Source organism: Mustela lutreola, chromosome 4 (genome assembly GCF_030435805.1).
Source record: "Mustela lutreola isolate mMusLut2 chromosome 4, mMusLut2.pri, whole genome shotgun sequence".
NCBI lineage: Eukaryota > Metazoa > Chordata > Mammalia > Carnivora > Mustelidae > Mustela > Mustela lutreola.
The window spans coordinates 127,958,612-127,986,537 of record NC_081293.1 but is presented as its reverse complement, the minus strand read 5'-3'; the positions used below and the strand labels follow the sequence as shown (position 1 = coordinate 127,986,537).

At 37.5% G+C, this 27,926-nt stretch overlaps 1 protein-coding gene across 1 annotated transcript in view; it reads right to left on the bottom strand.

Moving 5' to 3' along the window:
• Positions 1 to 322: 322 nt before the first annotated feature.
• ZNF804B (zinc finger protein 804B) overlaps positions 323 to 27,926 on the bottom strand; it is a 161,786-nt gene continuing 134,182 nt past the window's right edge. The window contains exons 3-4 of the mRNA XM_059172535.1: positions 8,906 to 9,036; positions 323 to 3,986 (exon numbers count right to left, since the gene is read on the bottom strand). Of these exons, the coding sequence (XP_059028518.1) occupies positions 323 to 3,986; positions 8,906 to 9,036 (3,795 nt within the window). The remainder of the gene's footprint in view (positions 3,987 to 8,905; positions 9,037 to 27,926) is intronic.

Sequence of the window (27,926 nt, the reverse complement as noted above, 5' to 3'; positions counted from 1 at the left end):
TGACCTGCCTGAATGTTTTGTTATCATTTTATAATATTATGTGAGAATTCATCCAAACATACCTTTAACACATTTCCCTCTACCCTTCCACAGAGTTACTTTAAATTTGCTCTGTTATTTATTCAAGTTAAAATAAATTCTTAAAATGCTCCTGTTTTGATATTGGCAATTCAGTTCAGATTTGTATACTGGTCACATTTTGAATTGGCACCAATATTTAACATCTTAATAATAATCAGATAGATAGATCACTTTAAATATACCATTTCTGTAGGTAGCGACAATGTGTTTTATTTATCCGCAAGAGGGGCTTGGACACCTGTTAGTTCAAGTGCGCTGATACATTTAAGGCCTCTTTCACTCCGTTTAACGGTTGCATCTGACTGGAGCAAGAATGATGGCAAAGATCTTGACCTTGAAACACCGGTTGGATTAAAGGGTTCAAGTGGATGATGGAAGCAGTGGCGGGGTTTAAGTGAGGGCCGAACAACGTGGGGATCAAAGCGGCCGAGGGCAGGGGCTGAAGTGTGATGTGGGGCGGATGGAAGGGAGCAGCGGTGACCACATGTAGGGGGTGGCCTGCTAAGAAAGTGGGGTGTGCTGGGATGATCGTGGGAGTCAGAGGCGAAAATGCGAACGGAGTGAAATGTGGCTGGGAAAGAGGATGCAGATGAGCTATGGGGAGGGGGCCGCCATGGGAATTTAAGGAAGCAGAAACAGCAAAATGCTGCAGGAACGTGTGGTGGATGGTGGTGATGGAGGCGTGCTGGTGAACCGGGACCGTCTGGACGGCCGAGGCCGGGGAGAAGGCAGCCGGCCCGGAAGCAGGCAGAACTCGAAGATGCTTCGATAGGAGCTGTTTCTGCATGTGCTGCTGGGCTTGTAGCTGGAGGAGCTTGTATTTATCTATTTCTTCCGGAGAAAATGTGATTGGCTGTTGAATTAAAGGGGGCGAGCTGGATTTATGGCACACTTCTGATTCATCTTCTACTTTGTCATGCTTCTGCATAGTTCTGTCACAGTAAGGGTTTATATTTCCCTCTCCATGATTCATAGGCAGGCTCACATCCTCCAAGCCTAGTTTAATCTGGTCCTCTTTGGTCTCTGTTGAAACTGTAACACCAGTATATCTGTTAGATGGAAAAGCACCAGGGAAATCATTTGGTACTGGGTCACGGCGCTGAATAAAATGTTGGACTTCACCAATTAAAGGTTTTACTTGTTCTTTTGTTGTTGGGTTCTTTTTCATGTTTGGTGACTGAGAATCTGCTACCACATGAATTAGACCTTTAGAAAGATGGTTATTACAATCAGGATCTCCTAAAACAGCGACATTATTTGTCGGTGAACTTCTGACTTGGTCTTTCTCTAGAGTCCTTTGAATCGCACTGCCTTGATCATTCGTTTTTTTCCTTGCGTTCTGTGTTTTTTCAGACAAAGGCAATGCTGGTGGGTGACAGCCCAGTGGTGTGAATTGAATTGTGCATTGAATTTGTGAATGAGTCTCTGATTCATTTTTGTGATTCTTTGAAGAGACCTCAAAATTAGTTGATTGTTCCTGACATCGCTTGGCTTGCACTCTTTCTAAAAGACTTTTGGCTGTCAGGGGGGTCCTCTCTCCTTCCGTCAACTCTGTGGTTTCCGAAGGGCTGCTGGAACCGTTTCTTAGAAGGCAGCTGATGTTCCCAGAGTGACACTGCATGGAATTTACTTTTCCCAGGTCACAAATATGAGGGCTGTCCGAAGACTCTTGACTTCTCTTGCTTTTATTTAAGCAATAAACACTCTCTCCTGAGTGAGAGCCCCATCTGCCGTGCCGAGGTCCCTGGCAATGTGGTGGCTTTTCACTGTTCCCAAGACAGGACAGCTGTGAGCTAGAATCACAGTGGGGGATTCTCCTGGATTTGGTCCCTGAAAACTGCTGCTGATTTTTGCCCGGTTTAGGTCTTTGTCTACAGCGACCGTATCTATGTGTGGAATATTTTTCATTCTTAGCCGATTCCCACGATCTACAATTCCGATCTCTCTGTATTTCAGATGGCAGGCAGGTGCCCTTGACCATCTCCTCAGATGGACAGAGGCAGCTGTGTTTTTGGTGTCTCCTTTTGCGCCTTTCAGAGGAGTTGTGTTCCCTTTTGCAAAAGAAGAGCAAATTACCTTGGCCATTCCCCCTAGACTTAGGACTTGAACAACCACTTCTCAGGCTGGATATGCCACCGGGGCACGTGTCTGAAGGGCTAGAAAGCCTAGTCAGAGACAGGTTTGGGGAATCTCTCCTGCAAGTTTGGTTTCTACATCTGGAAGTCCTGTGGGTCATGCCCATGTGGTTACTATTCAAAATTACACTGAAGTCCTTCTCGTGACCACCGTGACCCCTCACTGGGTAAGAACTAGAATTCCGGGTGAACTGATTTGCATCTTCAAAATCTGAATGAGGATTGCAAGGAATCAGTTTTGGTTTCTTAGTCCTTGAGATGTAAGGAGAAAAAGCTAGGCCCTCACTTGCTTCATTTAGGATGACCCTTTGACAGCTTTGCCAGTGGACCCTGGAAGGTTCCTTAAGTTCCTTATCACTATTATTGTTGTTTTCCACACAGTTCTTCAGAGAGATATCAAGGTAAGCAGGCACTTCAGGATTTTTCATTTCCAAATCACTTGCGCTAAAATTATGTTGATTCATATTTGGCTTAGAATTGTTGCAGCTCAAATTATATTTTCTCTGGAAATTTTCCCAATCTGGATTAGCTATCATCATCTTTGGTTTCGGAGACCGATCATCTTCCTGGATCAATTTTTGTTGGTCTTCGGTTAAACCTGAGACTTGGCTCTGTATTGTTGTCTTCATTTCCGAGGGCTCCTTCATCAGTTCTGTTTTTAGGTCCTCTGAATCATGGTCACTCTTGGCGTTCCGAGAAAGCTTAAAATCAAAATACAAGGGGTTGCATCCATAAGAGATGCAGGGCTCTGTTTTTGTGAAGAGCAGAAGTTCCGTAGGCCACTGGAGAGTGGTGTGGCCATCCTTACTTTGTACGTGGAGAAAAGGCAATGGTTTCGACTTCGTATCGTGGGGACACGGGTCTCTTACAAGGCTCTGTACATTTTCGCTAACTCCTTCTGTTTCATCTAAAGATGCTTCTCTCATCTCCATTCCGGAGTCAGGATTCAGATGCACTGTACTGTTTTGCTTACTTGGCTCCAGCGATGGAAACTCATCCAGACACTCAAATATCCTGGCATCACTGGGCTTGTAAATGTTTGGTGGGCTGGAGGAAGCTCTTGCTTGGCATGAGTGATGAATGCAGTTTTCTGAAGAGTTCTTCAGTGTACTTCTAGTTTCTTTTCCTCTGCTGCAAGGAGTCAAACCCACATCCGAAAGATGAACATCAGATTTAGAGAATGAAGCATGAATGCCAATCGAATCTTCTACCGTTTCATCAATAGAGTCATTTTTGTCTTGCAGGATTTGAGAGCTTATGGAGAAGGTATTGTGTAAGACACTCTCCAGATGGCGTGGTGTGATGTTTATATCTTTTTCCTTAGCGAGCTGCGTATTCTCATTTGCAAACCTGCGGCACTTGCATTTCTCCGCAGTTTGTTTTGCTTTGTAGGTGGGTGACTTGTTACAATCGTGGCTTTCCTCTGTGTTCTCACTGAAAACAGAGGCTGAAGATTCTAATTTCAAATGCACTTTTTTGGAAAAAGAAAACGATACTCCTGTCCTGTGGTTTGCATTGCTGAGATCCAAAGAGGTTTGTGGTACCCGATTTCCGAACAAATAACGTCTGTCCGTTTGCAACTGGTGTCGGTTTTGCATGGCAGACCGCTGTTTATCGGCAATGCTTCTGGGCAGATTCTTTCCTTTAAGGAGAAGAGTGCTTTTCATGCACGATACCTTCCTGCCATTCTTAACTGGGAAAATTCCTTGCTGGAGTTTCTTTTCTATGGCTATCCTGGGAGCTTTGTATGCTGGTCCATTTCCAGAAACACTGCAAATACAATAAATATTTTACATGACTAAAACATTAGATTTGAAATTTTATCTATATGTGAACATTTGTTAATATTAGATTTGAAATTTTATCTATATGTGAACATTTGTTAACATTTTTATCATGAGTTACTTTCTTTACGAAAGATAACTATTTCACCGTGTTTATACAACTCACAACACCCATGTTTCATAGAGGCTGTTTCTAAAATGCGTCACTTAAGTGTGTTCTTTTGAAATTAGCAAGAAGCAATAGCAGGTGACTATCTTATGCTTGTGCTGTAGAAGAAAATAAAGTGCTACATTGACATCCCAATAAGATGTTCTGCAGAACCTATGGGGTTTTGATTTTTGTTTTTTGGAATATAGATTTAACATTGTTTCACAAAGAGTTTTTCCATCAGTGACTTCACATTAAATAAGAAATGAAAGGGTACGATATGATAAGTCACTTCCAAAGTGACTTTTGCCTTTTCGTGTAACGGCTACTCGTTTATAATTTTTTGTTGGCTCAGTTTTAAAATCCCTCCTGTTTGCTTCCCTTTAAAACAGTGTGGCTAGTTCTTCCTCCATGACTGCTCACTATTCTGACCAATTATACCGAATGCATAATAAAGTAACCCACGTCTACATGCCATCTCCATAGCTTCAATTACTTAGAAATCTTTTCTTTTGCATCTTCCTCATCTAAATATTTTCTACATTTTATACATGTATCTGTTTTATCTTTTAACAGCTTTGTAGACATTATTTATTCCGCTGAGTTTAAATTAGTAATTTAGTCAGAAAACTGGAAACAACAGTAGCATAAGAGATGAAAGTCTTTAGGTTAAAATTGTCTCTTTAATGTTCTGCCTTAAAACTACAAACAAGGCCTTCCTGGGGGGAGGACAACACAAATCACATCTTTTTTCTTTGACGTGGCTTTGATGTATGTCTGTTTGCCTTTTCCTACTTTAGGTTCTTATTTATTTATTTTTTATTCAGTCATTTGTTACCTGAATATACAATACTAAAACGAGTGGTATCTTTTCCATATGTAGCTTTGATTCTAATGGAGAAGTGTTCTGAGCCTTTCTCTTAGAAACTATTTCTTGTTGCCTTCAGTTATGACTATTTGGCCAATTAGTATAAAAGTCTGGAAGAACATTCCTTTTGTCCACCAAATTCCGTATACTTTGCTTCCTCATGTTTACACGTTTAGTATTACAGAAAAATACTTAGCCTCCTTTTATTCACTTTTGAAATGAATCCACTGGGGCAGTTGTATGATTTTGCAATTTTCCTTTTCACTTATGTATATATATTTATTATATTTCCAATCTATAATGTATTTTTATTACATTTGCTATTGAGGGTCTATTTTTATTACTATTTATTATTATTATTTTAATTATATTTATATATATTGATATATATATATCATTTACTATTGAGGATCTGTTTTTATTATTTATTATTATTATTTTACTGTGTATTTATACTTATACATATATGTATGTGTATGTATATATATATATATATCAATATCACATTTTGCCAGACCATAGTTACAGATTGATATCTTTGGGTTAATATTTGCTAGTACTACTGGGTACTTTCAATTCAACTTCTTCAGTTCGGTTTTATTTTCTTCTGATTTCTCTGATTACTGCTTCTTCCCTGCTTAGCTTTTCATCCTGGAATTTACATGTCAAGTATACTGGCTCTCCTGATATATCTGTTAGGTCTTATTATTTATCTCAGTACTTTAGTGTCTTTAGTGTATTTCTCTTGTTCAGAAAGAACTTCTTGCTTTTAATTTCTATTTTACCAGTTCAATTTTTTACAATATCCAATCTATCACTTACTACGCCCATATGGATTTTAAATTACAATAGTTTCGGCCACCATTCATTCTTTAAATTAATACTTTCAGATTGTTCCCTCTTCATAAACTAATGGCTGTAGCTTTCAAATTACAGTGTTCCCTTGACGCTGGTGGAAAATAAATTTTTGAAAATTTCCAGTAACTGTTTGATAACGAAAACTTTCTTCTTACTCATCACATTAATCTTCTTTTTTTGGATCATTTTTAAAATGCTTTTTTAGAGAGGGGGTTTAGGCATATTCAGCATGTGGAATGGAAAGGAACACCCTAACATAGGGCACCTGTTGTGATGTGTACTGCGTGTTGCGTGCAAGTTGCTAAATTCTACTCCTGAAACCAATACTATATACAATATGTTAACTAACTAGAATTTAAGTAAAAACTTCAAAAAAGAAAGGAAAGGAACACTCTGAGATAGCGTATGGCTTGTTAAATATTTCTTTCAAACATAAAGGGAAATAGATAGCACAGATATTAACCACAGTTATTGGTCTTCTAAAGTGCCTGCAGTCTGGGGCTAGAAGGATGAGGACCGGAGAGAGCCACAGCTCTGGATTTTGCCTCAGGGCCCAAGAGACACTTTAGATTAAGTTGCAGCTATACGTCTGCTAAGTTACCTTCTCTAGGAATGTCAGTTAGTCTGATAACATCAGCATGTAGCACAAATTATTTCAAAGGTCTGGTGTATGAATATTATCATTCTACCTCTCATGATTCCATCATGACTCAGATATTTTACTATTTTTATATTACTGCTATTTTCCCCTTAATAATATTTTTGCTTATTATTGTGGCACTTTTGCGTGTTTTCTTGCTTTGATTTATGTAAGCCTAAATGTTCTTTGCTGTATTGCTGTTTTATTTTACCGTTTATCTCTCTAATGTGTAAGCTTCTTTCTTTTATATTCTTTTAAATATTTTTAGTCCTCTTATTGTTTTTGTATTATATTTTGTTCTTCTTGTCCCTACTTCGTGTTCTCACTTTATAATCCAATCTACATTTATGATTATATTTTTACAAGTGTTAGCATTTTACCCTCATTATTAATCTTTTCTACCCACTAAGGTATGTGCTTTAAATTCTTTATCCCATTGCTTTCTACAGTTTAAATTCCATTATCTTAAATCTGGTTTATTTTTATTACTTTGGAATAACCCCACTTTTCTATCTTTGTGCTTTTCAATTCTATTATTTTAATAGAAGTTTATGCCTTTTAACATAACTAATGGTTTAATTTTTATAGTCATATTCTTATTTATGATTTTACTTCCTTTCCTAGAACTTCTTCTAGTTTCTTTCTATATTTTTTACATAATTGTTTTTAATTATAATAAAAAAAAATGACTATACAGGTACCCCTTCATTCTTATTAATTGATTGTCCATTCTAATAGCTCTCCCAAAATTCTAACTCTTGGCAACTAAATACATGCACAATTTAATTATCTTCTGTGCAAAAGTGTGCTTTCCCATATCCATACAACACAATTTCTTTAAATTATATAATATCCTAATGTCCTACATTATCCAGCTCTTATATAAGGAATTCCATTTTTTTCAGAGTCAATGGTCCTATAATTTTTGAATTTTGGAACAATGTCCATATCAATATGCACTCTACTTAAATTTATACATAGTAGAATTTCACAAACAGAATGACTCTCCACCCCCATATGATAACGAGGCTGGCTGAGGAACCAGGTTGTGTTGAATTACACAGATATGGCCAAAGTTGACAGCCCTTCATAAGCTCCATTACCAGTTTTCTGCCATCATTTTTTCCATCAGTCTGATTTGAATATTCTTACTACTAGTAAATTCTCCTCCCTCCTCTATAGGATCATAGAAGAATTTTCTTGTTATCTGCATCATCCTACTTAGAAGCCTTTGTTATGAGAATAATGGACAGAGAAATGTTGTTCATTGTTGGCAGGTAGAAAGCTCAGTACCATTGTGTGTCCTGTTTCTAGGATTATAGAGGACCTCGGAACATGCATTTTTATACTAACCTCACCGCTGGACACATATTTTTTCAACCGTTATTTTTTTTAAAACCAAATTTCTCACTGTATTTTTTCATGATCATCTTTTATGGATTTTGATAAGTTAATTAAATTATTCTAAGATAGCAGTACAAATATAAGAATATATTTAAGGTGAATACTGTGTTTTTACTCATAAATTGATCCTTCAAATAAATATTTTCTTAGAATCAAATTTGAGCTCTAATATTTTATAGTACTCAATAACTCGAGTCATTCATTCCCAAATTTCTCACATATTGTTTTTCATTTCAAAAACAGCAGTTTACCTTGTGGCACGGAGCTATAAATTTCACAATTCACTAGGCTGCTGTCAACTGCATTAATTACCTACATTAGGTGTTCAACATTATGATTCATAGGAACACAAATCACAACCAGCAAATTTAATTGAGTTCCAGGTAACAATTGCCTCACTTTGAAACATTCGGCAGTTCCAAGCTTCTGCAAAACAGCTATTTTTAAGCTACAAGAATGTATTAGTATAACGTGTGTTATAATTATCAATTTAAATGTCATGGTGTGGTACTTTCAACCACATTAATTACATCTTCTTTTGTCATCTGGACAATGGTGGTGCTATTTATTCCAAGTTCAGGTGTGTACAGGGAAATGTACACACAGGGAAATGAAGATTTCTTTCCTCCCCAAAAGATGCATTGTCCTTTATGTTTTTTAAAAATTATTATTATAAAACTTAAAATAATTACTAAAGAGCTATTTAAATCAACTGGACAATAAAGGCCACTACATTAGAATCATCCTTAGATCATTTCCTTAAAGTGCACATAAAATTAATAATATTGGGAAAGAAAAAAGTCAGATACCGAAAGAACTAACTCATGAGCCTTTAACTACTAGAACTATTTGTCCCCAAATATATCTTTTGATTAATTACAATTTGTTCACGTTGTAACAGTGAATCAAGCAAATTTATCTTGGACATTTTCCTGATGATTGAAGGGAGTTTTGAACCATCTCATCCTGGACACCTCTAATTCTTACCATTCAGACTGTTGTCTTAACTCGGCCAGCTGGTGAAGCCTTTTAAGTGCTTTTTCTTGTTTCTTCTCATCTTTCCATGACTTAGAAGCTACGTTTCGAGCAAATTCCCGTTGCTTTAATTCCTTCAGTCTCTATGGACAGAGAAGCAAAAAGAAAGTGTGCTGTAAGTAATGTACTTTTCTTTTCCATCCATAAGCCTCCTTCTTCAACTTTGTCCTGGGTGCAGAGGTGACTTTCTGGATAGACAGAGTAAAAAAGTGCCTTTTCCATCGATGTTATTCTCTTCTGCAAGATAAATGTAGTTGTCAGCTTATTTATCAAAGCTTGTCACAATCACTACAGAAGTGTGCTGCCAAGCTGAACCCCAGTTCTTGTTGGAACCACCCTGGCTACCTATCTGCAGTCATTTATGTGCCTGTGAAAACGTAAGTCAAAAAATGTGTCATATGGGAACGCGTGAAGGGAGACGAGGTTATAGGGTGCACTTTCCTCTCCACATTGACCCTGGCCCCCTCACTTGCAAAACATACCTACTCTTTTTCATGAAAATTGATGCTATTAAATACACCTGGTGAAATGAGCTTGTTTCATTTAAGAGCATCTGTTAAATTGTGAAAGACTTAGTTCAAAACTCTTAATAAGATTCTCAACTCCTTTTTTCCTGGTGGAGATATTTATCCAATGCAGATTTCTACATCCTATCCAGGAGGATAAAAATGGGTCAGGGATTTACACTCAAGATAGATGCTTGGCCTTGCTTGATTTAAATTAACCTACCACTTCTTTTAATTAATCTTTTCTCAAAAACAATTGGCTTACATGCAAATTGGACGTTGCTCATTACCTGTTTGGATTTCCACTTCCGAACTGGCCACTAAGCACACCTAATGAAATTGAACAAATTGAGAAACAGCCACAATCAAACGAGCCTCTTGAAGTTTGGCACTTAATCCTGAATTGAGAAGATGTTTGAAGATTAGTCTCTCTTAACCCACGCAAAGTGATTTTAAACCGTCTGAAATCTATATCTTTTTAATTTGTTTTCATTTTCTGAATCAGGTAGAGAAGATAGCTCCCAGGAATGGCAAAAATCACATACCTCTCCAGTGAGGCCCTAATGCGGGAATGGGCTATTGCCCACCCCTAAACCGAGAGCACCAAACTTCAATGACCATCAGCTCTTTCCTAAAAGGGGACATGCTTATGAGAGAAGGTGATCAGATAACCACATCTGGGCTAAGTAGCTGAAGAAGGAGGCAAGACCAACCTTTCAAAGAGAGGATATTTCCAAGCACAAAGAACAAGGGGTGCCTGGGTGGCATAGTCTGTTAAGCGTCCGACTCTTGGCTCCAGCTCAGGTCATGATCTCGGGTTGTGAGATCGAGCCCTGTGTTGGGCTCTGCTTGAGTTTCTCTTTCCCTCTGCCTACCCTTCCCAGCCCTCTAGCTCTCTCTCTCAAATAAATAAATAAATAAATAAATAAATATTTAAAAAACATAAAAGAGTTTCACAGAACTAGAAAGAGACACAGAGGGAACATTGGAGGCTTTTAAATAAGAGAGAATTACAAGAAATAAAAGAATGGCCCATATGTAGAAAAGAACAAGGCAAAGAAAAACAAAACAAAACAAAAAACCATCGACAATTCTCTAGAGCTGATAAATAGCAGAGTGTCTAAGCCTTAAGAGACAGCCATGGTCAGAGGGAGAAAGGCTTTTAAAATCGCCAATCCTATCTGCCTTCCTGCTCACTCTTCCTTAGCCTCCCTATACATAATCATCTAGTTATTGTTGTTCTTGTTGTTTTAAGATTTTATTTATTTATTTATTTGTCAAAGAGAGAGAGAGAGAGAGAGAGCGCGTGCACAAGCAGGCAGAGTGGCAGGCAGAGGCGGAGAGAGAAGCAGGCTCCCCGCCAAGCAAGGAGCCCAATGAGGGACTCAATCCCAGGACCCTGGGATCATGACCAAAGACAGTGGCTTAACCAACTGAGCCACCCAGGCATCCTAATAATCTGGTTTTTGAAGTGAAAGCTTATCGTATGAACAAAGATCTCCTGGAAATTGTTCTACACAATTTCAAAGCCCACATAAATACGTTATATTTATTTAATATTTGATATTACCCATATGTAAAACCTGAATAGCCTAGAAGAGGAAATGTATTCATTTGCTCACAACAACTGACACTTGATTGGAATCTTGTTTGAAGCTTCCAGGTATGACTCTATTTCTTTCACAAGCATCTCAGATACCCGGATGGCACTGTCTCGGAGTTACAGAAATGATTGAGAATTCTGTCTTATTTACCCAACAACACATACTGTCAACTACTACTATATAATAGGTACATCAAATTGTCAAATCAATAATTTTCCCTTCAAGGAAGACAGACAAGTAAATAGATATTTTTGTAAGATGGTATTGAGTTTCTCAATGGGGGTAGACACAAAATGCATTCGAAGCACAGAGGAAAAGTTAAGACAGACTGGAGAGGTAGAGATTTGTTGTGTTAAGGAAGTCAGCAAAGTTAAACTGTGTTTAAGGAACACAGAAAACTGAAAGAGATTTTGTTTAAAGACATCTAGCCACAGATTTGGCTTAGCAAATGCTGGGTGCTCAAGGCTGCACAGAGAAAAACCCTAGAGATCTATGGAGGGAACCCCTCAAATTTTCAGCAGTCTGAATTGCAGTGAAAAGACTACTCAGGCCGGAAAAGTGCCACCTGAAAGAATTGATGGCCCCAGTGCCTAGCATTCATACAGGATCAGGAACAGCACTTGTTCTCACCAATGAAACTGGAAAAATTCATGGAACAGTGAGTTTAGAATTCAGAGAAATCTTGGGGCATCTGGGTGGCTCAGTCAGTTAAACATCTGACCCTTGATCTCAGATCAGGTTTTGATTTCAAGGTCGTTGAGTACAAGCTCTGTGTTGAGCTCCATACAGGGCATGAAGCCTATGTTAAAAAAAAAAAAAAATTCAGGAAAACCTTGCTTCAGTAGACAATAATTTGCTATGGATTGAACACTAATTTGGATTTGCCTGGCAAATCATAAAAGCAAGAAATCCAAGTACAAATCTGACTACAAGTAACTTAGTTGCATTTCAGAACCAAATTTAAAGAAATTTATATGAATACAAAAATACTCAGCAAGAGCAAGGAGAATTTAATAACATATAATATCCTATCAATGACTATCAGGCATGCAAAGATTATCATGAAAGCACAGCCTAAGACGTGGAAAATAATCAGTTGAGAACAATAAAGAACTGACACATGTTAGAACTGGCAAAAGCATACATTGGGACACATAACTATATCCTGGGAGCTCAAGAATTAGATAAATTAGATAAAAGATGGTGATCAACTGGACAATTGCACAACCTGAGTCTCTGAAAAAGGGAGAAGGAACATTTGCAAATATAATGGGTGAAAGTTTTCCAAATTCCCTGAAAACTAAAAACCCACAGATTGTCCTCAAAATCTCAAGCACAAGAAAACTATACCAACACTTGTTATTATCAAATTTTTATTTTTATTTTTATTTTTAAGGGTCATTTATTTATTTATTTATTTTTACTGTGTTATGTTAGTCACCATATAGTACATCATTAGTTTTTGGTGTAGTGTTCCATGACTCACTGTTTGCATATAACACTCAGTGCTCCATGTAATCCGTGCATTCCTTAATACCCGTCACCAGGCTCCCCCATTGCCTGCCCCACCCCTTCTAAATCAGTAAAAAAGTGGAATTTTTTTAAACATCTAAAGAGAAATGACATATTCTTACACAACACAAAGAGTAGGATGGCAAAAGAGTTCTTATTGGAAACAATACAAATGAGAAAGCGGTGGAGCAACATATTTAAATTTTGCGTAGAAGATTAAAAATTTCTCAAAATAAAATTTTATACTTAGTGAAGATATCTTTTTTTAGAGATTTTATTTATTTTATTTTAGAGATAGAGAGAGAGCGTGAGCAGGGGCAGAGAGATGAGTGAGAGAATTTCAAGAAGACTCTGTGCTGAGTAGGGAGTTCGACCCAGGGCTCAATCTCATGACCCTGAGATCATGGCCTGAACTGAAACCAAAGGTCCAATGCTTAGCCAACTGAGTCACCCAGATGCCCCCCAAACTATCTTTTTTTTTAAAAAAAGAAGATGAAATAAAAATATTTTAAGACAAGAAAAAACTGGAAAAATTCAGGAACACAACCACAGAGTATGTTAAAGAATATCACTGGGCAAAAGGAAAATAATATTAGATAGAAATGCACATCTACACTAAAGAATAAATACCAGAAATAGTAACTACAGGATAAATAAGACATATGTTTTAGAATTTGAATGTATTTAGACGATGTAAGCAAAAATAATAGCTATGTTTTAGGGAATTTATAACAAATTTATAATTAAAATGTTTGACAACAATAGCACAAAACCCAAGGGGAAGAAATAACAAATATGTTGAAAGATCTTATTAAATACATGAAATGGTGGAATAACAATTGAAAGTAGACTGTGATCAATAAAGAAGTGCACAGTATGCTCTATGGCAACCATTAGTATTAAGAAAACAATGTGTTTTAGCCAATAGGATAACACAGAAGATAAAATGAAATCACTACCTTTATTCAGTCCAAAAGAAGGCAGAAAGAAAGTAAAAAGGAAGGTAAAATAGATGGGACAGTTTCAAAACAAATAGCAGGGTAACAACTAAAATCTAAATATATCGCTAATCAAATTAAATGTAAATGGTCTAAACACTGGAATTAAAAGTATCAGTTTGGATTAAAAAGTAAGCTCCAACTATATGTTGACTACAAAAACAAACTTTTAAAATACAGATACAATGGGTTAAAAGAATATAAAAAGATATATTATGTCAACAGCAGTGAAAGAAAGATGGGAGGGCTCAATTATTCAAAAGCAGAGTAGATTTTAGAGCAGATTTATTACCAGGAATAAAAAAGGGTTATTTCATAATTATATGGGATAAATAAATCAGAATGGCAAAATAAGCCTAAATGTTTCTATACCCAATAACAAAGCTTCCAAATACACAAAGCAAGAATGGATAAAACTGCAAAGAGAAAAAGTTAAATCCACAATTACTTAGGAGTTTTCAGTGACCTTCCACCAAACAACAGAATGTTAATCTCAAATACCATACTTCTGGAAATGGTTACACCAAGGTGATCATGCCTGTTACAAAAGACCCTTCCAACAGCTGACTTGTCTAATGAAAAGAGAACTGGACAGATAAGGAAAACTTCCAAGGATCAAGGGGTCACATTTTGCCAACCGCATGGTTTAGCTTGGGTTTTCCTAAGTTTCTACTTCTCTTCTCCCATTCTAATAAAAACCCACTTATTGAAACAATGGCAGGTACTAGAATTGTCAGTAATATTACTCAGTTTAAACAGAAAACAAACCAGTTGGGAATAAATACAAGTTCTTTGAGGGTATATAGTGGATTGGTACTTATCAAGAACGGCACAAGACAAACATATTTCAGAGAAAAAAAGTTGCTACCTCACACATTTATAAAGAACAGCAGAAAGCTCAGCAATCGTTGCTTATCAGCAGGGACTCTGGGTGAACAGGTTCGAGCAGGTGAGTCTGAACTTCACTGGGATGGAGAGTAAGGAAGATAGAGAGTAGCACCCAACAATAGGGAGACAATAAAACAAAGTGTCTCATGTCCAGAGGTGTTGATGGTGGACAGCACAGTACAGGGGTTAAGAGAAAGATTCTGAAATCAGTCAGACCTGACTTTGTATCTTGTCTCTGTCACTCACTAGCTTTGAGTCTCTAAGAAAATTACTCAGTCTTCACACACTCAGGTTTACACACTTGTAACATGGCAAACTATCACTATTTGCCATGGCGGTTCTTGGAATTATTATTTGAATTGGGAAAGGTAAAAGTTAGTATCAGTTTGGATACTAGCACAGCACCTGATACATACAAATGCTCAATGAATATGAACTATGATCACTTCTAGAGGTCAGGAATGGCCAGATTTTATGGATCTTTGTGAAGCAACATAAATGAAAGCCCTCAATTTACCTGGCAAAGGGGAGCTATCGAGAAAGAACACTTGATTGATATTTTTACTGAAAACAGAGTGTTTGAGTGGTTTTCATCTGGGTTTTACAAAACTGGTAGGTATAGTCTTTTCTACAGGAGAAGACAGGAAAAGGAAGCATGCTCCTTACTCTTGTCTTGAACAATTTATGTTTCATTGAACAAGCAACATGCAATTTCTGTAAGTCCATGATCTTTGTTACAGAAGAAAATTATAAATTTTGGATTCAAGTATGAGTTGTTGGGAGACTTTTCTTTGACAGATATTATTTGAAGTTTGCTCTTGGGTATTATTATTATCTAAAATGGATCTCAATCAGGAAAGAGGGTAAAAGTATTTCCTAGAGGGAAATGGAGACAACTAGTTCATGTCCTTGTATTTTGCAAAAGAATTTAAAAGTGAAATTGCAGAACAGATGGTCTTCCTGGTCCTGAAGAGAGGCTACCTGCCATGGTCCTTGCCCAGATCAAAAGCAATTTAATAAAAGACAGATGCAGGGGTCAAGTTGAAGAAAGTAAAGCAGTCCTCACGTATCTTCTCCAGTTTCACAAGGTATTTCACTTGCTCTGAACAAAAAGTAGCATAAGGCTTATGGAGATACAGCTGCTAAAACAAACTTATGAAATATTTGGAATTTAATTTTTTTCTCAGCTTCACTTTAAAAGCACAAACTAAGCAATCTTTATTTCCCTACCTGCCAACATGAATGCTTGGCACATGCGTTGCAAGTGGAATTCAGCCATGAATAAATAAATGAAGAGGCAAATTGATCAGGTCGGTGAATCTCTGTGTGCTTGGAATGGTAATATCCCCAATATTACTGCGTACCAGTCAGAACACGCACGTGAGCCTCTGCCCACGCTGGGAACCGCTCTCCATTCACCTTCACTGGAGCAGAACGGCACATGTAAAATAGATTTACTCATGTGTATCTACCTTTTTTCCTCTCTTAAATAGAATAATTCCTTCCATCCCTGCACTTTCATGTGTAGATCTCAGGGTACTTTGCTGGCATTCATGATTTTCTTCACAGAGGAGCAAAACCCCAATGCAAAAGGTCAAAATTTATTAACCTCAGTTTAGAGATGAAGAAACAAACATAGAAGGCTAAATGGCATGATCCACACCAAAGCAGACACCCAGCCAACTTTGACTTGAAAACTGAAAGTCTGATCCTCATGAAAGAAAGGAAAAGTTAGAAAAGTTTATGTAAAATTCTAGACATTTCTAATAGTTTCATTTTGTAAAACTTAAAAGTCTATCCAGTTCTTAGATATTGTTCATTGCTTGGAAATGTTTTTATCAAAATGATGTGGGAGACATTTATAGATAATTAAGAATAATCTAAAACAGGAGATGGCATAATTTGAACAATAACATAATCAAGACATAAGAATTAAATTACACAAAAAGTCTTTATTATTTCTCAGAAGAATTCTACATGTTGAAATGGGACTTCCCTTATTTTTTGCTTTTTTTGGTGTGTTGTCTTTTTTTCTTTTCTTTTTTTTATTTTTAAAGATTCATTTATTTATTTGACAGACAGAGATCACAAGTAGGCAGAAAGGCAGGCAGAGAGAGAGAGGGGAAAGCAGGCTCCCTGCTGAACAGAGAGCCCGATGCGGGGCTCAATCCAGGACTCTGGGATCATGACCTGAGCCGAAGGCAGATGCTTTAACCCACTGAGTCACCCAGGTGCCCCTGTGTGTTGTCTTTTATGTAATCTGGTAGCTATACAAACACAGACAGTGAAATGAACTAAAATATTTGAAGGTCTCAGACCGATCTTCTTAGAAGATGCAGTCCGGGCTACTCACCAGGACGAGTTCTCTGCTGTGTTCCAGAAAGAATCCCCTGGTAGAATTTATTCTGCTGAGGACCAATGGAGCCACAAGCAAGCCAGAAATAGGGGAGAAGAAATAAACCTGGAACTGATACTCCACCCCCATTCATTTCTTCACAAATGCGAAGTTAAATACTTTCCAGCAACATCTGGAGGATTCTTCATATAGTTGCTGAACTAGAAATTGCTGGACTTTAAATATAATTGTTGATAGTCAGCCCACTGTGCTGTGAGAGACAGGACCTAGAGATTCCTTGTTGGGTCATTTCTGGTCTCTTTCACTGGCTAAGCCCAATATTTAGGTGAGATATGTCCAGGAAGGAAGACACTGCTTATAAATGTGAGTTTGGGGATGTTTGTAGATTCTAAAATAACCTAAAAATGTGGCTACAAAAGGACATTTCTTTGTAACCCCAATACCCTGAGGCACCTCTGTGGCTTAAGGAGGGGAATATACTCGGTATGTAAAGTATACGCCCCTGACAAGACACCATGCCACCCCTTCCAACGCTCAGGATCCCCTGAGAAGTCCTCAAACAGCAAACAGACAGCTCTGGTGTTCCCGTTTCTTCTGAGAAGTTCTGTTCATCCTCAAGCTATTAGAGTCAGGATTCAAATCAATTGTGATACAAGGTGCAAACATTTATTGCATTTTTAATGGTAGGATTTATTTATTTTCAGTACCATGGCATAAAGTTTGTAGTGCTTTTGTGAACCACATTATATCAGGCAAGAATATAGCCAATAAGGTAGCAACATCAATACGTCCAGTGATTGTTGTGAAATGATTAGCAGCATTGCAAAGGAAGTGCTTTGGTGACGAGTGAATGGAAATTGCTTTTCAAACAGATTTAGTAGTAAAATGCACGGAACTTTTAATCCCCACCCTTCTCCGTGAACACATATTAGAAGAGAATTAACTCCCAGTAAGTGTCTGCAGGAAGTGTCTAGTTATGGAGAAAGCCAGCATTTCTGGAATGAACAAATAAAAATTCATTAATTAAAGGTTATGACTAGTATAAACATCTGATTAGATTAATGCTTAGTTAGTAAGACCTGAAAAAAATAATTTTGCATTCCAAAATGTAGATTAAGAAAATCCAGACACTTTTTCCTCATGCTACAGTGTCTCAAAACTGCAACTATTTCTATGGATAAAAAGTAGAGAGTGTCAGAATGCTTCAGAAGTGTTTTTAATAGTCTATTATGTCAATTATTTGTAATTTAATTATTTATATTTATTTGTAAAATTTGTCTTTAAAAAGTGTTATTTATGCCATAAAAATGTTCAAATAAAGTTTACAAATCTCTGTGGTTGAGAAACACCTCCAAGTGTCAAAATGTAGAGTCAGAATGTTTCTCAGAGGATAATGCGTTGAAATATCAAATAGGTTAAGGATATTTTTGGGATCCCTAGTCACACGTGGACCAGAATGAGGCCTTAAGGAAATGTTTTTTAATTTTTTAATTTTTTTATTAACATATAGTGTATTATTAGCCCCAAGGGTACATGTCTATGAATCGCCAGGTTTACACACTTCACAGCACTCACCACAGCACATACCTTCCCCAATGTCCATAACCCAACCACCCTCTCCCTACGCGCCTCCCCCCAGCAACCCTTAGTTTGTTTTGTGACATTAAGAGTCTCTTATGGTTTGTCTCCCTCCCAATCCCATCTTGTTTCATTTATTCTTTTCCTACTGCCTGAATCCCCCACATTGCATCTCTACTTCCTTATAGCAGGGAGATCATATGATAGTTGTCTTTTTCTGATTGACTTATTTCACTCAGCATAATACCCTCTAGTTCCATCCACATTGTTGCAAATGGCAAGATTTCATTTCTTTTGGTGGCTGCATGATATATATATATATATATATATAATCACATTTTCTTCATCTATTCATCTGTTGATGGACATCTAGGTTCTTTCCATAGTTTGGCTATTGTGGACATTGCTGCTATAAACATTTGGGTGCATATGCCCTTTCAGATCCCTACATTTGTATCTTTAGGGTAAATACCCAGTAGTGCAATTGCTGGGTCTTAAGTAGCTCTATTTTCAACTTTTTGAGGAACCTCCATGCTGTTTTCCAGAGTGGTTGCACCAGCTTGCATTCCCACCAACGGTGTGGGAGGGTTCCCCTTTCTCTGCATTCTCGCCAGCATCTGTCATTTCCTGACTTGTTGATTTTAGCCATTCTGACTGGTGTGAGGTGGTATCTCAATGTGGTTTTGATTTGTATTTCCTTAAGGGAATATTTTATCTGTTTATTTCTGAAGACCAAGAGAATTAAACACATTCTTTCTGGGAAAGTTTCAGGAAATAAATTATTTGCACTGAGCCCTAAAAGTCTAAAAAGGAAATCTTAGGAGAATCTCATGGCAAATCTCTCTCTTCCTGCAGACTGTGTGGTTGCTGTCACAATGCCATCTTTATTTAGCAGATTGTTATCTGCTCTGCAACAGTATTTCCCAGCTAGGGTGACTCCTTTATGGTTACCTGTTCCCCATTCAGATCCTAAGGAAAACCTGACCCACTGACCTCTGACCCTGCCATCCTACTGCTTCTCCAAGAGCAACTCCTTATATTGTGGCATCTTGTACAACCTCACATTATATTGATTTTCAAAAGCTCTTTCAATTTCTACTGCATCCTCCTACTCTTTCATACCTAAGTTTGGGGTCAGTGACACCTGCTGCAGAATTATTTAATTCTGAACATACCTGCTAATGAAGACTGTCTTAGGACAGGGAAAGTGTTTTCGAGAACTCTTCAATTTCCTAATCGAATGCTATTTTGAAATAGAACTGTCTTTGAGAAGACACTATTAAAACAGAGACAGAAACAGAAATGAGACATTGATGAAATTAGACTCTGGTGCAAAATTGAATTTTGGAGCATGTTACACAATAAATAGAGATGATATTTTGAAGGTAAAGATAACAGGGTTCAGTTGGGCTGTGTGTGTCAGACATTTGGCTGAAGTGGCTTTATAAGGTTAATTTTACTCTCATTCAAGAATCTATACTCAAGCATTTAGCACAGTCCTTACACTTTCTCTAGAAAGGCCACACCTCAATTTCCTTTCAGCTTGGAGTTCCCTCCAACCAAGACATGTGGCTCTACCATCCCAGCTGTAATATACTCGAGAAATGTCAGACATGAAAACATCAAAAACATTCCAGGTAGGAAAAAAGAAGAGCGAAGGGCAAAAGCTGACCCCGTACATTTTTTTAAGTCCGATAAACAACAGCTTTTTGAAAGCTGCTCTGAGTAGACTTCCCTTGTTTATCATTTTGCTAGAAGAATGCCACATGCTGTTAGCATTTATGTCAGGAATATGGCGAATCCTGGTTTTCAGCAAGGCAAACGGGCACCCCCTCGAATCAGCCCAGGCTCTGTTAGCAAGGAGAGAGCGTGGAAGGGAAAATGACTAGGTAAACACAGCGTCCCTTCTACTAAATTTGCTAAATGTTGGCACAAGGCATGGCCAACTAAGCTAAGGGCACTTTCAGCTTAGGGCACTGCTTTTTTTCAAATATAAAATTCATCTCTACATGCTCTAAGCCACTGGGCTGAGAAACAGGATACGGAGAAGTTTCCAGACCATTTTACTCTCCATTCTCATGAAAGCCTAAATTTAAAGGCATCAATTCTCTTAAAAGATTTGAAATTGATTTACCACTTTAGTGTATTGAGTTAGAAGCAGAGGTCAGCAGGCTAAGACCCCTGGGTCAAACCTGGCTCGGCTCTCTGCCTATTCCTATAAATAAAGTGATACTGAAATGCAGCCATTCTCCTCTGTTTACATCTTGTCTCTGGCTAATTTCATGCTAAAATGGCAGAGTTAAGTTTTTGCAACAGAGACCAGATGACTTGCAAAGTCAAAACCATTTGCTGGGGGCGCCTGGGTGGCTCAATGGGTTAAGCTGCTGCCTTCGGCTCAGGTCATGATCTCAGGGTCTGGGATCGAGCCTCACATCAGGCTCTCTGCTCAGCGGGGAGCCTGCTTCCCTCTCTCTCTTTCTCTCTCTGCCTGCCTCTCTGTCTACTTGTGATCGTTTCCAGAAAGTTTGCCAACCCCTGTGAGAGAAACTACCCTCTTCCTGTTCAAGATGAAGAAGGTGGTTCGTTCCATATTTACACACCACATGGGATGTTCTCACAGAGAGAAACAATGAGATCCAGGGAAAACAGGAAAACAGGTACTACTGGGAGAAAGACAAATGGTATTTGGAGGAAAATACCAGTTTTATTTAATGGACAATAATAAACATACAACACTGAATGCAAAGCTACCACTGGTTCCGGGATAACTTCGAGCATTCCGATGAAGATGTTGACTTAGCTTTAACATTCCCAGTTTCATGTGGGAAGTCTCACTGAATAGAGCCTAACTTCGTTAACAAATCAAGTCCTGAATATTCTCACTGACTAGGATCCTGCAGAGCTATTAAATGCACAGCTAATTTTCTGAACTCAACAGATTGAGTAATTTTTTTTTTTATTTCAAGTGTTTCCCTGATAGAACTCCCAGAAAACATTAGGCAGATACGAGATTCGTGGTCTTTCCTACACTTTGCCTATCTTTACATGGAGGTACTGCTGAGGAAAGAAATGAAGAAAATGTGGATAGTCCCGTCAAGAGTGTTTGGATTTTCCAAGAATAAAGAGCATCATATTTAAATAACACTGAAAAGACTCCCTGGTTCTAGGGCAGGGGGGTTTTGTAAGCGAAACTGAGAAGTAGTCTTTTAAAATTCTTTTATCCTGTTCCTGTTTTTCAAAAGTATAATGCCACTTATTAAGTGCATTGTGGGAAACTCACCGTAAATGCTGCATTGCTAACTGCAGAAGGCTTGGGAAACTAAGGAAGGTCTTAGCTAAGTATGTACTTGAGAAAAAAAAAGATTTTAGGCAAGACTGTGGAAGCATCTCCTTTGATGTGACTCTCGATTTCTTTATCTTCTTAAATAAACAAAGTGTTCATTTATTTTTGGAGCACAACTTATCTTAAAACTTATCATTTCCTAGACTATAAAAAACAAGTATTTCTTTAATTATTTTCACAATAATTAGTGACTCTTTGATAAGCAAATACTCTGACTAGAAATGTATTACTTTTAGAGATTTTATTTATTTATTGAGAGAGAGCGCACAAGGGTAGGGGAGGCAGAGGTCGGGGGAGGGAAAGGCAGAGGGAGAGGGAGAAGCAGACACACCGCTAACTCTGGGGCTCAGTCCTCCAGAGCCTAAGATGGATTCTTAGACTGAGCCACCCAGGCGCCCCAGAAATGTAGTATTTTTAAAATTGGAATTATTTGAACAAAACTTGATCAACATCCATAGTTGCTACCACTGAAAAAAAGCATATCAGATGTTCTTTCTATTAGTGATTGCAAATGTTCTTGAAAAATACTCCACAGGAATGTATTATTACCACTAAGATCAAAATTATACTTTAATTTGAAGTGACAAGACACTTCACAAACTTCCAAAACACTGCAAGAGTTGCATTGTTTACAAATTGGCTACTCTCCGATATTTTAGTAAAGTATGACATTTAAGCAGAGCATAAGCATAAGTGCATTTAGGAAAATTTATAATAGTTGTGTAAAATTTGGCCAGGGTTCAATTGACTTAAAATTTGATGAATGCTATTCATGATTTCCAAAATATTACTACAACAGAGGAAATTTTTAGTTGTGTCAATGCTTTTTGTAGGACTGTAGGCATTATTCATTTTGTATTTTAAATCTTCAACTGTATTTATTACACAAAACTTTGAGGTTGAATGCAGGCACACTAAGAAAGGTGGCTTAGATTTACTTTGACTTTTAAAAGGAAAATAATCTCATCATAAAGAAATGTAATGTAACCATCAAAGAGAACACAGTTTTTCAATTATCAAACTAATGAAGTCATAAGGTTTTATAATATCTGGTAGCATTGGGTATGTGCGAAAACAAACACATCATCCGTTCACTCTCGGTGTGAGTTACAGACTGAAGCGATCCCTTTGGAAAGTAATTTGGCAATAGCGATTGCATTTCTACATGTACCATCCCCCTGACTCAGCAATTCTCCCTAGAAATGCATCCCTCAGATATAATTACATATTTGAACAAAGGCTGTTTCTTGTAATATTGATGGAAGTATGTTTAGAAAAAAAGAAAGAAGCTGTATAATTCTTAAGTTCTTGTTCCTAACCACTACTCAAATCACCTGTGGTAGCTTCCTTTTGGGAATGTTACACAGTTTTAACCATGTCTGTATGTGAGATTATTTTCTATTCTTTTTTATGGAAGTCTCTTCCTTATACTTGATCCTAAAATCAGTCAAATTAAAGTTTTAAAAGAAGTTAAAAAAAAAAAAAAAGAGAGAAGTCTACCATATTACTTTTCTGTTGCCTTAAGAAATATTTGAGTATAGAAAAGAATTCATCCAATTCAGGGCCTAAAGAATCCGTGGCCTTGAATTCTACTTTCTTAAGACCAGAGTCAAATGATATCACAGTCTTTATTCTCCAGAAGCTTTTAACTTTTCTATAAAATAAAATAAAATAAAGCATCAGTTGAGATGAGGGTGTTTCAAGGAATTAAAAATTAAAATTTTCAACAGTGAGTCAAAGTAAAGTGGAAATAAGAATTGGGCAGAATAAGAGCAGGGAGAGAGACGGTAAGGTCAAGGGTAGGATTTTGGCCTTGGTCAAAATATCATGGGGTTCTTTCTATTCTCTTCCTTTGAAGTGTCTAACTGGCTGTTACATTCAGATCTCTAAAAAATATCACAAAGATACTATTTTAATGGAATAAAATATTTAATGTAATTATGCAATTAACTGAAATATGTTATTCAGGTGAAAACCATCCACTTGACATCTGAATCAGTTGTTGATTGGGGACAAATCTTGCCTGGAGATGAACTCCGTTTGCATCATTCAGCTTTCAACAGCTATTTAATGATGCTGTTTCTTTAACCATTGTTTCATTTAACCTAGTTTTAATTGAATTCCCTAAGCCTTATTAAACATAGTAATTTAAAATTTGGACAAAAATATTATGAAATTTACAAGAAGTGGTAATTTTAGAAGGCCTAAATTTTCCTAAACAAAGCCATCTATCCATTAGTTGTTCTACAAAGTACTAGAATAACAGAGAGATCACTAAAAAGCACACATTGTTATTGAGTACAAATAAATAGGTATGAAACCATGAATGCATAAATTTCACAGGAGCCTTCAAATAAATGCAAGTGGGCTAAAAAATAGCTCCCTTCAAAAATTAATACCATAAATAAAAAATGTGAATATATCAAATACTCTTCTGAAGACTGAAGCCTTATCAGCAAAGCCTTCATTTCCTTTGAGTTTAGATAATATTTATGTTTCTCAAACTTATTATCATGTTGAAAAATTGAAAAGAATCCAGAAGTGCAAGTATAGAAAATTGGTCAGATAAGTTATGATACCAACTGTTGACAGAACGCATGCCATCAGAAACATGTATGCTGAGGGAGAACACTTTAATTACCCTGGAAACGTAGATTGTGACAGATCGACCATTTACTCAAATCAACATTCTGCTCCCTTCCTTCCTTGCTAACATTATTTTTAAAATTTTTTTGAGGTATTACATAGAAATTTTTCTTTCTTTTTTATTTGAGAGAGAGACCAGAGCTTAAGAGAGAGAACATGAGCTGGGGGGAAGGGCAGAGGGAGAAGGAGAAGCTGACTCCCCACTGAGCAGGGAGCCCAATGCAGGGGCTCGATCTCAGGACCTTGGGATCTCGACCTGAGCTGAAGGCAGATGTTTAATTGACTGAGCCACCCAGACACCCCTGCAATTTCTTGACCTCAATTTCTCGACTCTGCTTTTTCCATGATCATAAATTAACTCCTACGATTTGGCCATAAGAAACCCATAAAAGACTCATTTACCATGTTCAAATCAAGTTGCCTAGTGGCCGCTATATTCTTCCTTGCAGTGTTTTAATATATTAATAATATTATTGTTTCTTATTATATTATTACTTTAATTATTAATAACATTATTTTAATATATTAAAGCAGGGCTGACATCAAAGTACTATGTATAAGACTCAGTTAAAAGTACAAGGGCTTTAAAAAAAAAAAGCACAAGTACTTTCTGGATATTAATTCCTTTTATTGGCACAACAAATCTGTGCGGTAAATGTTGTTACTATCATGCCCATTTCACAGATGAGGTAAAGACAGCTAGAGGCAGACCAGTTTAGAGTGTGGCTTGAACCAGCCAAACTATGACTCGTAATGCAAATCTCTCTTGCAAACCAATGGAGGGAAGTTCTTTCTAGGGGAAAATAGGTTCTGCTCTTTTGAATTTTTAGTTCTGCCTTTTCAGAACTTTTTTCTCCTTTCCCTTCAGATGTAGGAACATGAGACCTAGGCAGGATGCAGACCATGTCTTTTGCCGAATGCTATTCTGCACGTCAGTGGCCAATAAGGACTTGGACTTAGACTGGAGGTCTATGCTTTAGAAACCAATCAGCTGCCGAGTCTCTGGGGTGGACACTTTAATGCATCCCTACAGCTGAGTTTTCGAAGGTGGCAGCTTTTGCTGAAATACAGTCATTATAATCTAGTAAACAAGTTTGAGGCCAATGACTTTAAAGAGACTGAACTTCAGTTCCTCTTTAGAATTTTTAGCTAACAAACATTCTTTTATGTCCACACACGCGCGCACACACACACTCACACTCCAAAACATACCACCCTGTACTTTAATTCTTACCATAATTATGTTTGTGATATAGAAGACAAAAATTTTACAGCACAGGCTGCACAAAAAGGAAGATTTTATTCAGAACTATTGCAACAGGGAAGAGAAGCTGAACACAAGCCCACTGAAACAAAAGGGAGGAGGATTTGTCGTGGCTGGGGTAAGGTCATGGAGAAGACCCACAGGACATAGCACAAGGTCTCTCCGTGTCATTAGGCCATCTGTGTCTGCTAATTATCCCTTGATATTCGGTTCCTACCCTCCCACAGAGACTGGGAGATAGGAGCTCTATGCCCTTCAGTAAATACATTCCAAAGGTATGCTCCCATGGCCTGAGAGAGACATTTTGGATTGTGGAAGATTTACATTTCTAAGTGACAAAGAAAGAATGTATAGTTGCAAATTTTCTAAAGTAAGAGCTCTAAGAAAAGGAAAGTCAGGGCCCTATGGTCAGGAAAAACCAGTCTAAAGTTTAATCAAGCTGAGGAGAACCTGAAGGCCATCTTGGTCAGGAGAGAGTTTGGAAAATGCATGTAGGAAGAATTAAGGCTATGTATTACCCTTATTTCTTAACAGCGATGTCTATTAATATTTTGGTGTTTGCCCTTTCAGGGATTATGCATTGCTTATTTATAAACATAAATTCTGTCATAAATGCAATTTTATAGTCTTTCCCACCCAATTCTTAGGAGAGCCGTGGCAAAAGGGAACCCAGGTGAAAATCTGTCTATAATGATTGCAACAAAACAGCAACAATACACCCACATGCATAATGAGATTTTTCACATGCCAGGCATTATGGTAGTAAATTCAGTACTTAAATAATCTGATTTAGTTTTCCCAAAAAGCTTTTAAGTACTATTCATACCCATATCCTACCTTTTTACATGAGGAAATTGAGTCTAAGAGATGCTGAGTAACTTGCTCAGAATTATGACTAATGATCAGTTTTACAGAACTTATTTAGTTTTATAGGATTTAGCTACCTCATTCCTAACCCCTAGCTGGTAACATCTATTCTCTATTTCCTCTGATAGATTTTTTTATCTGCCTTGCAACTTTTCATTAACTCTTTCTTAGAATCATGACATTGCCATCTTCACAGGACTGGGACTTTTCAATTATATTTCAGAAGTTTTATTTTCCTACTCCACATAAACCATAGGTTATAAAACATACATCCATGAAAGTTTTGAAATATTCATTTGGGATTTAGCATCTGAAATTTAGAATGTTTCTGTGCCAGCAACATGGAAGCATCTGCTTTCTCCGTGGTTAATAAACAAGACCTCTGGAATACAAATCAGCTTCAGAAGAATTATTATTTACCAGAGTAAAATTACGATCCAGGTAGTATCCTTGTTATTTTTCCCACATGCATGTGACTTACTGTAAGAAAAACCAATTACGCTCTTTACCATAGTCCAGTTTAGTGATTCCCAACTCAGGTGTACTGCGATCCAGGGGGCCTTAAGAGAAAGCTCTCGATGCTACCACATTTCTCAGAGGAAATGAGTTTGAATTCACTTTTAAATAAGTCTGATCCAGCACTGAGAGCAATATGGTGTGAAATGCAAGATTATTAAGAAGTGGTAAAAATAACTGAGCACTATCTGGGTTGTTACTGCTATACCGTGTGAGGCAATGAACAAGGTGCTTTGGATGAGACAAGATGAAAATATAGCACACAGCATAGAGCATGCAGAGGGAAAGGAGATCTGCACATGGTCTTCGGCAGGAATGGTTTATTTAGCAGCAAGGGAAGCTACTAAAACTAAGGATGATTTCTTGGAAAGGCACAGGGTATCTTACTCACAGACCTGGCAAGACGTGTAGGTAAGCTGAATTATGGACTGACAACATCAACAAGAAAGCAATGAAAAAGATGATTTTTATCTGTCAGTAAAGAATTGTAGCCCTTCTGTGGGCACGCAAAGGACATTCTTCTGTCACTGTCCAGCATGCCTTTCTCTATTTCAGGTTGTATTAGACCTGAGAATGGCCCATCTCAACTGGCTCTACCAGTAGCCTGGTACTCTGTACTCAGACTCTGATTTCTAAGTCACGGAAGGCAAGAATGTACCTAAAAGAATGGGGGCCAAAGGTTCATCCAAATCCAATTACCTGTGACAAAGTGGGTGAGAGCTTTGGCTTAACTCTCATTTAGCAGGAGTTGCAGGTACAAACAATGTTATAAAAAAGGACATAAGCAAGTTCCCTAAGAATTGCATGTAAGGCAGAGGAGAAAATGTTCAGCACAGGAAATTACTGTGCGTTTGGTACATACACAATCTTAACAGACAACGTGGTTTGCTAAGAA